Genomic DNA, 12,631 nt, shown 5'->3' on the forward strand with positions numbered 1-12,631 from the left:
AAGCAGATACATTAGTTTGCTCTACCCCTGCACTTTGCTCCTCCCTCTCCTGCCCATCTCTCTCATTCTCCATCTCTCCATCTTTTTTCCCAGTCAAGTCACACCCGTGCTGAGCCCTCTCTTTTATCCTCTCACACTCCCCTCCCTCCTTTCTATCTTCATCAGGCTTGTCACTCTATCTTTTCTTTATCTCTCTCCATCTGTCTTGACACAGGTGTGTGTGTGTGTGTGTGTGTTTGTAGCGTGCATGCGTGTGTGTATGTGTCTGTGTGGTGCATGTGTTAGTGGTTAAGAGCCTCGCTAAAATGAGTTTACCTGTGAACTCCGATTATCTATCTTTGGAGAAGATAGCCCGCTACCGCCACGCCTGCTCCAACGGCTCACCCTTCGCCACAAACAAGCCCATCGACATCAAACCTCGTGGCAGAAAAGGGTAGGATCGCTCTCTGGGACTGACACTGTTTGTGGGAGGACGGGGGGAGAGTGTCGATGATGTGACCTTTGCCTACATGTTCTGTCTTCCATTGAGGATTTGTTTTCTGCGTGCTTTAAACAGTCAGATGTTCAGTGCTGTTACTTAATGCCAGCTTCTGCTTGTGTTGCTCTTTCTCTCTGGCTAATGGCCGACCACCGCCTGCACGTGAGAAGTTGAGATTCAGTAAATTAGAGAAGAAAAGTTGTCAGACGACTCGGGAGGAAAAGTTGAAACTGAATGCCAGAAGAATTTAAAATCTTTCTTTTTTGCTCTTTGGGCGTAAACTGCGACTTTGTAATGTGTAACCGTGTCTATTCATGGAAGTCGTACTAACACATGAATCCACACAAAGTGTGTGTGTGTTCTGTTTCTTATCAGAGCATTAGCCGATGAATAGCTCCACCTGGACAACACAGAACTGGAGCGGTGTTCACACCGGAGCGTTGTGTAAATGGTGGTTGCTTGGTGGCTGGTTGTGTTGTTAGAGCCCAATCAAAGCTGTTTACCCGGCTAAATCTTTACCGTCGCCCTGAAGTGCGCGTGTCTGTGTCCATGTGCATGATGTTCGTGTGCAGCAGCAATTCTGCTTTCAAAGCCGGGTGAATGAAAAATGAGCGTGTTACATCGAGCCGTCATCTAAGGTATCAAGGTGATCAAGAGGACAAGTCCGTTCACTAACCACAGCAGCGCGTAAGCCAATCATCAGAGCACTCTCTGTCCATTAAGGCTCTCGCAGAAAAATGTTGAGACCTCTCTAGATCCATTTACATACTGCATTTCCTTGACTAATACACACTCCGCGACCCCAAACAAAACTAGGATGACCTTTCATCTGACACGCGAGTGTGTTCATAAACATGAAGTCCAATGTATTTGTGCCTCTAGTATTTGAATTTGAAGCAGTGGCTGGTGGCATTTGTAGACATATAGATATGGATGAGGCCTTGTCAATACTGCGGACCAGCCATCTGTGCGCACTGCCTGCTGCATAGTTAAATGTTATTTACACCAGCATTTACTGAGTGTGTTTATCTGCACCATATACTGAACCTGGCTCATGGGAGAGGTCTTTTCTTTTTTTACTAAATCAATCATTTTGTCAATTACTGTGGTCACTTGATGTATGTAACTGGTTTATGTGACACGAGTACTACCACTAGGTGGCGATGGTGCTCTGAGTTGAACAGAACAGCGTCAAACATAATTACTGTAAGGCTTAGAATAATTATACAATTAAGTGCTGCTTATTATATGGTGCAGTTAGTGTTTTGATAAGTCAATGACAGACCGATTTTAGCATACACATAATGTAATACCAGTTAGCTTATGTGACAGGAATGCAGCCTATGTGTTGCCTAAAACTATTATCAATTATGTATTGTTTTTATTGGGCTTCCAAAAAAAGACAGGATCAGAAAAATGTAGAGGAAATAATGACATCAGCTAAGAAGATGGTAATGCACAGTATATGAATGTAATCTTGTTTTTAATAGTAGTTAGATTTGGTAGTTTAGATTGGATTTGAGTCTGCAGGTCATCCCAAGACCAAGAGCCATAATAGACTCACAGGTGGTACCTTTTTTTAAATGATTGAATGATTCATTATGTTTTTTGTGTCTTACACCTCTGCTTCCTGGGGAGGGCAGTAGTGTAAGTAAGTAAAATCCTCATTATGTGCGAGTGTGTGTCTATGTATGAACTTGTGGGCTCCATTGTTTCTCACAAGGGGCTGAGAGGAGAAGCCAAAGAGATTTCCTGCTGATTAATGGTGTAGTTAAGACCTAGTTTCCTGATTGCCAATCTGTCTTAAAAGTAAAATAATGTGGCCTAAATGTGTTCAGTTTTCTCAATATTGAGCTCTGTATGGTGACATGGGATGAAAGATGTTTGTGTAAGTCTTGTCATCATGCTGTCTGTCTCTTTTTTGGGGGGGATTCATGTGGTACAAGGCAGAGGAAAGAGTTTTCTAAAGGAAACTGTTCTCTTTTGTTGTTCTTTCCCCGACCGCATGGAATGTGCAGACCGTGGTAATAGGATTAGTTTCACCACTTTGACCAAGCTATAAACTCCATCATTCAGCCATGCTACGCTGACAGCATTAGATGTGCCTGTTCAGCTCACTGTAACTTACTTCAAATGCTCCACACATGTGTGGAGTGTAAAACAGAAAGTATTTCAACATCAAGCCTGACAGTATGAAATCAGCCGTACTGTCCCAAGAGATGTCCGCCAGGAGTGAAAAGTGTCTCTCCTCAATTAGCCTTCCCGCTGTTTCTGGCATGGAATTTGAAACCGATGGTCACATGGTGACTTGGAGAGAAGCCACCCTTTAAACCAATACATGGTTCCATGGTTCAGTCGGATTTCTCATGCGGTTTTAGATTAGTAGTGCCGGGCCTAGTCACTGTGCACATCAAAGTGGGGATTTGATGAGCACAGTGTGGCTAGTGGCCATGTGTCTGCCCTTGTGTCAGTTGTGCATTTTCCTGCATGTAAGCCCGTCTGCATGCAGAGTTATCATACGTCATCCGCGTCGCTCCTTCCTCACGTCTGGCTCCTTTCTTTTCTGACATAAAAGCGCATATACGTCATATACTGTGAAGCATCAGTGGCTGTGGAGTGGATGACCCCAGTATTATCAGTCCATGGGTGCAATGAGCAATTTATTCTTCCCTCGTAAAAGCTGGAGATGGACGCATTTTCTTTTTTTTATTCTCCTGAACAAAAGAGACGCATCCTCTGACTGATGTCCATCTCTTGTTACTCACGCCTACGGCCAGTTGCAGTATTGATGACATGTAAATATTCCCACTGCTTTCAAGATGAGAGGGCTGGCATAATGTGTATGCTGATGCTTCAGTGTTTTCTGGGGGACAGGTGTTGTGTTCTGTCTGGCGGTTCGCTTTGGGTTTGGAGTTTTTACTTCCCGGAGCGACAACTGGGGACGCAGCAGTTGTTGTGTCCTACTTTTTAAACTGTGTCGGCTGATCCGATGCTGCTTTTTCACTTCATCCCTAATGGATAACTGCAACAGGGAGAACTAAAACAAAAAAAGATAATTGTCTGAAGTGCGAGAGCGGGATATGGAGATGCCGGTTAAAGCTCTGAAGCGATGTCTGACCTCTATGTACTATGTGTGTGTTATGTGTTATTGGTTGATTTATGCCCCCCGACATACTACGAGCTACACACATGAAACGCACAGAGATGAAGTGGCTTGCTTGGTTTTACTCATTCATGTGCGGTTGACATGCCAGACAGCGGACACACCTGTCTGACCCATGGAGTGCTAATGTTGGCTCCTTTACCCACAGCTCTGACAGCAGGCCGTGCCATCTGAGCTCCACACTCAAATATATTGCATAGATAGGAATCTTAAGTATCTTATAGCCAGTAATTTACCTTTTTTTTTTTTTAAATGTAAAAAATAATCACATTAATATTAAAATAACCTACTCCGTCATGAGTATGATAAGTAAAATAAATCCTTTGTGACACATTTCAGCATGACGGCTTCTACTAAAGAAAGTTATCTACATTAAGAGAAATTAGAATCTAAAATGATATATTTATAAACTCTTAAAGCAAGTTGAAAAACATGCTGCCATGCAGTTCACTTAGTTGGCAAGTGTATTTATTAATTATTAGACTACATTTTTAGCCATCATGTGTCACTATTAAAATGGCTTGCTACGATTGATAGTAAAAGTCTAATTAATGTTGTCCTCATTTCCTTTCACATATTTTCACTCTCAGTTTTAATAATGCTACCATGTGCAAATACAAAAAACCATGCGCTCTTCGGTAAATTCATTTTATTTTAAAATTGCTTCTCAACCAACACTATCTTAGTACACTCTCTCCCGATCAATGACATCCTGGAGCTGTTGGTTTCAGGTTACTGTGATTGACACTTGAGTCGAGTGTTGGTATTGCTAGGGGGATACAAGTCCCGCCTTTCAAGAAATTACTACTACCAAAACAACCCCTCCCACTCCAGACATACCTCAGCTGCAGCTCGGGTAAGCAGAGAGGCAGCGCAGGAGTGTCATGTAACTCAAAGACATGGACAAAAAAAGATTGACAGGGTAATGAGGGAGGGGGGAAAAAGACTGAGAGGAAGAGGGGATCTTATTTCCAAGAGTCAGGGGGAAAAAACAACAACTCAGGGACTCAGAGAGAAAAGTGGAACAGAGTGTGTGCATGGCTGGTTTAGCAAAGAGGAAGATCGGAAGCTGAACTGGCGAGAAAGATAAGTGCAAGAGAGAGAGAGAGAGAGAGAGAGAGAGAGAGAGAGAGAGAGAGAGAGAGAGAGAGAGAGAGAGAGAGAGCGCACGGTGAAGGAACCACCTACTGTCAAAGCGATCGGAGCTTGAGGAGGAGCGGCAGCAGCCGCCTGGATTCATCTTGGAGGGATTGATCCGACTGTCCTCGGGTCTGGTCTCAAAGCAGCTTGGCGGACCTGGCCACTCCACCAAACTGATGCTACGGGAAGATCCAGTCAGGACTGTGGTCAGCTCACGGCTGAGGGCTCCAGGTGGCCCTTTTTAGGGGGGCGTGCGTGGCTTTATGTGTGTGTGTGTTTGCAGATGTAATGTGGATGGGAAAAGCCTGACCATGAGTATCATTCTTAAACCGCGGTCGCGCTCCACCAGCTCATTGAAGAACACGGAGGGAATATGGTAAATAGACGGGACAACTTTGTCCTCCTGGCAACATTTCAATGTTAATCATGCTGTTGTGTGTGCGTGTGTTTTGCTCCATTGTTCTCCATCCGCCTGTTTATTGCTCTCGGAAATCCCTCCCTTTAAATTTTTTGCCCCTGTTTGTGGCTGTGCTTTCTACGTTTGGATCCTTCGACTGTCGCCTGAATGCCATCACTCGTCTCGTCAAGCAGAACTTCTCTGCCCCTTCTGTGGTTATCTGCAGAAACCTTCTGTGCCCTGTAGAGGTGTCAGCCACGGGGGCTTGTGTGTCTGTTTTCTCTGTGCATGGCATGTCCTGTGGTCAGATTAGACTTGTTGTGTCCCTAACTCCAGTGTGCTTTATCAGACAGACTCAATAACGACGTCTTACCCTCAGTGTGCTTCCATTAGAGCTCCCTGTCTATTCAGATAGCAAACTTAAAATGTAAAACGGCAAAGGAATGATTCACTGAGGAATGTGTTGTGTCGCTCAAGACGTCCTCCTGTCTGCACATGGCCCAAGTTAAATGCAGGATGCAGAGCCCAATGCCAGGGGCACAACTCGCCCTCCCCTCCCCCCACTTGTCTCCATCCCCCTCCTGCCTCAACTTGTCCTCGCCTGTCAGCACTAATTCCAAACTAAGAAACTGCCCTGTAGCTTTAACATTGGAAGTTGATATTCACAGTTCTTTCTCTGCGGCAGCGAGTGTAAATGGCTCCGAAAAAACCTTCGACAAATACACATTGTTTGTGGGGGGAGGGGCTGCCCAGTGGCATCACGTGTTTGAACCCCGTCGGACCTCCACTGCAGGGTTCACAGTGTTCTCACATTGTCAGTTTATTAATCTGCTCCACAACCAGCAGGAAATGACGCTTGTGTGGAATTAAGACATATTAATTAGGTCTTTGAGGGTGGTAGTTCTCAGAGCGGCAGAGATCACGGACAGTACGTGATGTGGTTCAAGGGTGTGAAATGTAGTGAAGTGACACATACACCTGATATTGATGTTTGGGCTGGCTGCAGAATGCAACTCTTTCCCGTGTTAAGAGCTGAGAATCTGGCAGTGTTGGGTTTGCATGAGCCATCTTCTTGAATAACTACCAAAAGCAGTACTCCTAAAACCTACCGCCTCCTCCATCTGTCCTGCCCTCCTCTCTTCTGTTATTTACTGTTGTATTAAGGCTTCTTTCACTAATTCTCCTCACCGCTTTGTCTTTCACAATTGTTATCACTCAGCTTACAAGATTTGTGGCCATTGGTATTGTTCGAAAACCTGAGCTGCTTGTGTTAGACCGGGTGTGTTTATGCCGTGGATGCAAGTGTGATGCAGGAAGAGGTCAGTGTTATCTAAGTGGGCTAATTCTCTTCAAGATAAGTATATCAAACACACAAGTTAAGCATCTGGGGATGTGTGTCTCCGCTGGCTGTTTGCGACAGTGTGTGTGCGTCTTTGTGCGCCTGCATGAGTGCGTGTGCGCTCACGTATTTAAGACAGTGACGTGGTCCGGGTGTGTGACGTGGCCCCTGTCTTAGAACTGTGCCCTAAGCCCAGGTTCGTGCATGCAGACTCTGGGGTACCCACCAGCGGTTTAGCTTGAATTTGGCGAAAGGCAAAAGATGAGGACTTGGGAATGAACAGATGTGTATGTAGTCCTTCTAGCGCCACACTTATTTCAGCACCTCTTGCACACTTCAAAAGCCGGCATGGTGTTATGCTGAGCTGAGATAAAGCTTGGAGAAGTGGGGAACGTGTGAGTTTGAACTCAAGTGTTTGCATCTGGCCTTTGTCAGTCCGCAGTCGGGCATATCAGGCAGGCCATAAATGTTGAAGGTTACGTGTTATCTGCCCTCTCATAGGGCCTGACAACGTGCACATTATCTAACATATTTACCCAAGTTGACCTTTAGTAATTCAGACCTGAGATTATGATGAATAGGACTGAAAATAGGTCGCTAGTTAAGTGGATGCCTACGTATATAGAAGCAGAACTAGTTTACTTTGCCCTGAACCATGTGACTTGAGATTGTGCTGCATTGTCATAGTGACCTCTTTGTAGGTCTCTCATGATTGACTGAGTTTCCTGAATGGCGCAGTAACAGCGAGCGCTGAAGTAGCGTCATGACTAAAAGTGAAGGATCCACTGTACTTTGGTCCAGACAGGGCAGGAAAAACCAGGCGAGAGAGCAAACCTTCAGGATTGTGTTTGACAGACAAAACAATTGATCTGCTAAAGACCAATTTTGCCTGCATTTGCCGCCCGATTGGTGTCAATTTCCCTTCACGCATGTGTGTTTGCATGGCGGCTTCCTTTCATCTTTCATGTGTGACTGTGTCTGTATGAGTGAGCAAACTGCAAACCTGACTGACAGACCTGTGTATGCTCCTCACAAATTAGTGGTTTCTGTAACCTCTTTATCATATTTACTCATGGCGAGGTGGTGTTTGGCCCTGGCCTCTCCTCGGTTGCGTACAAGATGGTGAGGACAGTGTTAAGTACAGGTTTATGAACACTAACATTTGGCCTCATGGAGCCGTTTTTTGGCCGAGATGTCACAGAGACTATTAAACAATGAAGGTGAATTTTCTGAGGTCTACACGTGCTGTTACATTAGGTTCACGGTTGTACGTCTAAGTTTAGGCGGAGAAAAAAGATGACGGATAAGACGCAGAACAGAATTTTGCTCGTCCCTTTGCTCGTTCTTAGTTAGGCGCATTTCACCCACCATAGAGCTCATCTATATGATCTTTAAGGCTGCAATACAGTGATCCGGTGTAAATACATTTGAATTGTTTGATACGGTACCTGAGTTTTAGCTCTGTTTCCAAAGTATTCTTGTTTTTAGTACCAAGGAACTTAATTACGTTTTTGTACCAAACCATAATTTCGTGAATTTTTTTTTACTTCTGTCATTGTTATCTGACAATGAGTAAATGAGACCAATAATCTGACAGAGCATTCGATGCCAAAACAAACAACACAGCTTTTCCATCAGGCGCAGCATGTCTGAGTCTTATGCTTCATCTTTGCCAACTCTTGTCTCTGGTCTCCATATTCTTTTGTTCTGTAATGAGTCCCTGCTTTGCAGTTAGAACACGGTAAAGGTTGCCACTCATTTGTTCAGGATCACATACCGGCACTTCGCATGCATGCAAGGAAACGCACTCCTCACAATCCTCATAAACACACACTCGCACACACACACACACACACACACACACGCACACGTCTCTCCATTTCCCTTCACCACTGCCTGCTCCCCTTTGTCCTCACAGCTTTCTAAAATAAATCTAGTGTCATCTTCCACTTTGACACGCAGCTCTGTTCTGATCAACTTTACAGCAGACTTTTCAAACACATCTGTAATTGCAGTTTATGGCCAATTTGATGTCATTCTTATTACCTGTTGTCTCCTGCATTGTTGGACCCTTTCTGGTCCACCAATCCTCCCCTCAGTTGATAATGTATCAAAGACACTTTAGCCCTGACCTCTTTCTCCGGTACGTCTCCTTACAGCGTTGTCACGTCAATTCCTCTGGTGTTTATAGTTGCTCAAGTGACCCAGGGCTGAAAATGAATGAGTCATCGATCTATGCCATTTGGAGTGTGTGTGTGTGTGTGCGCGTGTGTGTGTGTGTGTGTGTGTGTGTGTGCGTGCGTGTGCGTGCGTGCATGTGAAAGAGAGAGGGAGAGGGAGATGCAAAAGGAGAGAAAAGATCGAGACAGAAGTGATGGAGAGCCAAAGACAGAGAGAGAGGATTAAAGCTGTGTGGTGTCCTTCATGGCATGGATGTGACCCAGCAGCGTCCTGCTGTATAAAGTCACAACTGCCACTACTCGTCCACCTCATTGCTCTCACAACTACAGTCCTGTACATTTCACTTTTAAGAGACCCCTGTAGAGGTTTTACCACTCAAGAAATGATCAAAATGATCTAAAATTCCATATTAAGATTCCAAGATCTCGAGGAACGTAGAAAGCCTCATGCCGTGATTTGGTATCAAAAACGTTTGACTTTGAAACTTTTTGTTGGCGATTGGACGGTGAGCGCTTCTGTTGTATAAACTGCTCCGATACCCCCTTATTGTTATCTTACCCATAGAGGCCATTCATCCTCTGAACGCTCCAGGTTTCTAGTCCGTAGCTGTAAAGTTTCATGAGGCTGTGATTATCCCAGAGGTCATTTTATACAGTGACGTCAAGTTCCAGAAGATGGTGCCTCCATGTCAAATGAATACAATTAGGTTCATTGGATCCACAAGAGTCTCGTCTTTCCAGTCATACCCAATATATGCAATTCCAGTACTGATTAGGGACCTCAGTATGCAGAAATATTCAAATACAACATTTTAGAAAGACGAAAATAAGACATTTATACTGCATTGATTCTTCCTCGAACTGCATGATATTATCACAAAGTGGGGATTTTGGGGTAACAATAAAACTCACTTTCATTCACATATCCCAAGGTGAAAGGTCAGGGGACCCCTCAGACAATCTCCCTGCCTTTCAGCGCCTCTCCCGACAAGCTAGTATGACACGGCTGGTACCAACGGAGTCATCAGCTCGTCTAGTTTCACGCGATAACAGTTTCCGAAAGCCTCCGAACGACAGTTTGACCGACGGGATCAACGGGTTCTCAGCGAAGCTCGAGTGCAGCTGAAAGGTGTTGTAGCAACAAACAATCCCTCTTTCTTTTCTCCCCCCTGCACCCTAAAAAGCATGACACTCTACTCCTGTGGGAAACAATATCCCTACCGTCTGTCTTCTCATGCGTTCATACAGCTATTGTAGCTAAATGACTTTACACAGTAAGCTATTCAGGGGACTTCTATTTTTATGTTGATCGACATGTGACAGATAACAACACCTTTGTTATCAGCACCTTCAACCCTCCTTGTTATTTTGCCAAATCTACAAATGAAAATATGCTTCAAGATACATTTATGCATTAACAGTTAATAACAGTTTAAAGTCCAAATTCCCAAGTTTTTCTCAGAGGATTTTACAATTTCTCAGAGGATTTTACAATTTTTATTCTTAAAGCCTCGACGCTGTGCAAATTGTAGGTGAAAATGAATAGTGATGGGTGGCATTATCAAGATGATAGTTATTGTGTGAATTAAAAAGCTGCTATTTTGGCATCATCATTGATCATAGTACTGTGTAGTTTACCGCTACCCAGAGTGAAGAATGTATTTATTTTGTTCTTTATTTCTATTTCTTTATTTTTTTCCTCTCTCCTCTTTCTCCGAGTTCACTTAAATGATGTGGAAATATGACGTAAAAAAACTAGAAAGAAAGAAACAATAGGTGACTTTTGATGAAGAAGGTCCCAAACATTGGCACTGATATTCAGCAGATCTCTCCGTGATCCATCCAGTCCATCAAGTATTTCCTTCCTTGCCAATTATATCTGAGTTCTGAATCACTCCCCTTTGGGGTAAACTGTGGTGTTTTTTTGTCTCTGCCTCTAAGTAATCCAGGATTTACTTCCCATCTCCACAATAATCGCCCTGTGAGTTGTACTCGTGCGTTTTGTTGATTCTCACAACACAGCCATAGTGGTGTTGACTTTTCTCTTTTCTTTTCTTTTTTTTCCAAAGCCTGCTGCTGAACTTTTTTTGTGTTAAAAACCTCTTGTAATTTATTGTCCCCTTGTATGGCCATATTGTGTTAATTTCAAGCACTTTATGACTTATGTCTGTAAACCGGGAGGTAGTAGCGCAGGGAGTCGACCGCCCACCGGATGGCCAGGCACTCCTTCTCCACCGTGCTGTACCTGGCCTCCCTCTCTGAAAGCTTCCGGCTGATGTACAGGACCGGGCGGTCAACCCCCTCTACCTGCTGGGACAAAACGGCCCCCAGCCCTCTGTTCGACGCATCAGTCTGCAGAGTAAAAGGATGAGAAAAGTTAGGTGTGTGAAGGAGTGGTTCCCCACAGAGAGCTTGTTTTACCTTCTCGAACACCAACTGGCACTGCTCCGTCCACTGGACCGGATCTGAGGCACCTTTTCGGGTCAGGTCAGTCAAGGGGCTGGTCAGCTCTGCAAAATTTTTAATGAAGCGCCTGTAGTAACCCGCTAGCCCCAGAAACTGCCTCACCTCTTTTTTTGTCTTGGGTGGTGGGCAGGCGGCAATGGCGGCAGTCTTGTCTACCTGAGGGCGCACCTGCCCGGCGCCCAAGTGGTACCCCAGATACCGTACCTCCCTCCGTCCAACTGCACACTTCCCTGGGTTGGCAGTCAGCCCCGCCTGCCTCAGGGACTCCAGCACCGCGCCCACCCGCTGCACATGCTCCGCCCAGGTGGTGCTGTGGATGATCACATCATCCAAGTAGGCGGCCGCATATACAGCGTGCGGGCGCAGCACCTGGTCCATGAGGCGTTGAAAGGTGGCTGGGGCCCCGAACAACCCAAAGGGAAGCGTGGTGAATTGGTACAAACCAAACGGAGTGGAGAAGGCCGTTTTTTCCTTGGACTCTGGCGACAGAGGAATCTGCCAGTAGCCCTTGGTTAAATCCAGGGTCGTAAAAAAACGCGCAGTGCCCAGTCGGTCCAGGAGTTCGTCGACCCGGGGCATCGGGTAAGCATCGAACCGTGACACATCATTCACCCTGCGATCCACACAGAACCGTATAAACCCATCCTTCTTGACAAGAAGGATGGGGCTACACCAGGCACTGTGTGACTCTTCTATTACCCCCATCTCCAGCATAGCAGCCAATTCCCTCTGAACCACTTTTCTCTTGTGTTCAGGTAACCTGTAGGGCCGCAACCGCACCGTCATGCCCGGAGGAGTCTCAATCTGGTGCATGATGAGGTTTGTGCGTCCTGGCAGGAGAGAGAACACGTCAGAAAACCGCTCTTGCAACTGGGCAATGTCTGTTCTCTGGGTCCCGAAGAGATGGTCTTCACAAAGGAGCGAGGCCGGATTGGTGGATTTTGGGACCTCAGGCCCCAGCTCCTCTCTCTCAGATACCAGAGAAACAGACTCCGTCTCCCTCCATGCTTTTAGGAGGTTGAGGTGGTAAATCTGTGTAGCTCCGCCCCTGTCAGAACGCACCACCTCATAATCGACATCCCCCACCCGCCGTGTGACCACAAAGGGCCCTTGCCACTTGGCGAGGAGTTTAGAGCTGGAAGAAGGAAGCAATACAAGTACCTTCTCTCCCGGCGTGAATTGTCTCAGTCTGGCCCCTCTGTCGTACAGGCGTTGTTGCCGCCCCTGGGCCTGGAGCAAATTCTCACGTGACAGCCAGTGTGTGGAGTTCTGCTCGCAGGTCCAGGACGTACTGGATCTCGTTTTTGCTGGTGCTCGGCCCCTCCTCCCAGTTTTCTTTAATGAGGTCGAGCACCCCCCTCGGAGTCCTGCCGAACAAAAGTTCAAAGGGAGAAAATCCCGTGGAGGCCTAGGGAACCTCCCGCACTGCATACAACAGAGAATCAAGCCATTTATCCCAATTACGCAC

The 12,631-nt window shown here is 45.7% G+C and overlaps 1 protein-coding gene across 5 annotated transcripts in view; it reads left to right on the forward strand.

Moving 5' to 3' along the window:
• Positions 1-12,631, forward strand: part of pde4d (phosphodiesterase 4D, cAMP-specific) — a 145,532-nt gene that overhangs the window by 107,263 nt on the left and 25,638 nt on the right. Inside the window, exon 1 of one of the 5 annotated variants that reach the window (XM_034542149.1) lies at positions 4,340-5,157. The exons of the other annotated variants lie outside the window; for them this stretch is intronic. Within the exon in view, the coding sequence (XP_034398040.1) occupies positions 5,045-5,157 (113 nt within the window). The 5' untranslated portion in view covers positions 4,340-5,044. Of the gene's footprint in view, positions 1-4,339; positions 5,158-12,631 lie in introns of those variants that run through there. 5 annotated transcript variants of the gene reach the window in all.

The sequence above is a fragment of the Cyclopterus lumpus genome, chromosome 9 (genome assembly GCF_009769545.1).
Source record: "Cyclopterus lumpus isolate fCycLum1 chromosome 9, fCycLum1.pri, whole genome shotgun sequence".
In the NCBI taxonomy this organism is placed as follows: Eukaryota; Metazoa; Chordata; class Actinopteri; order Perciformes; family Cyclopteridae; genus Cyclopterus; species Cyclopterus lumpus.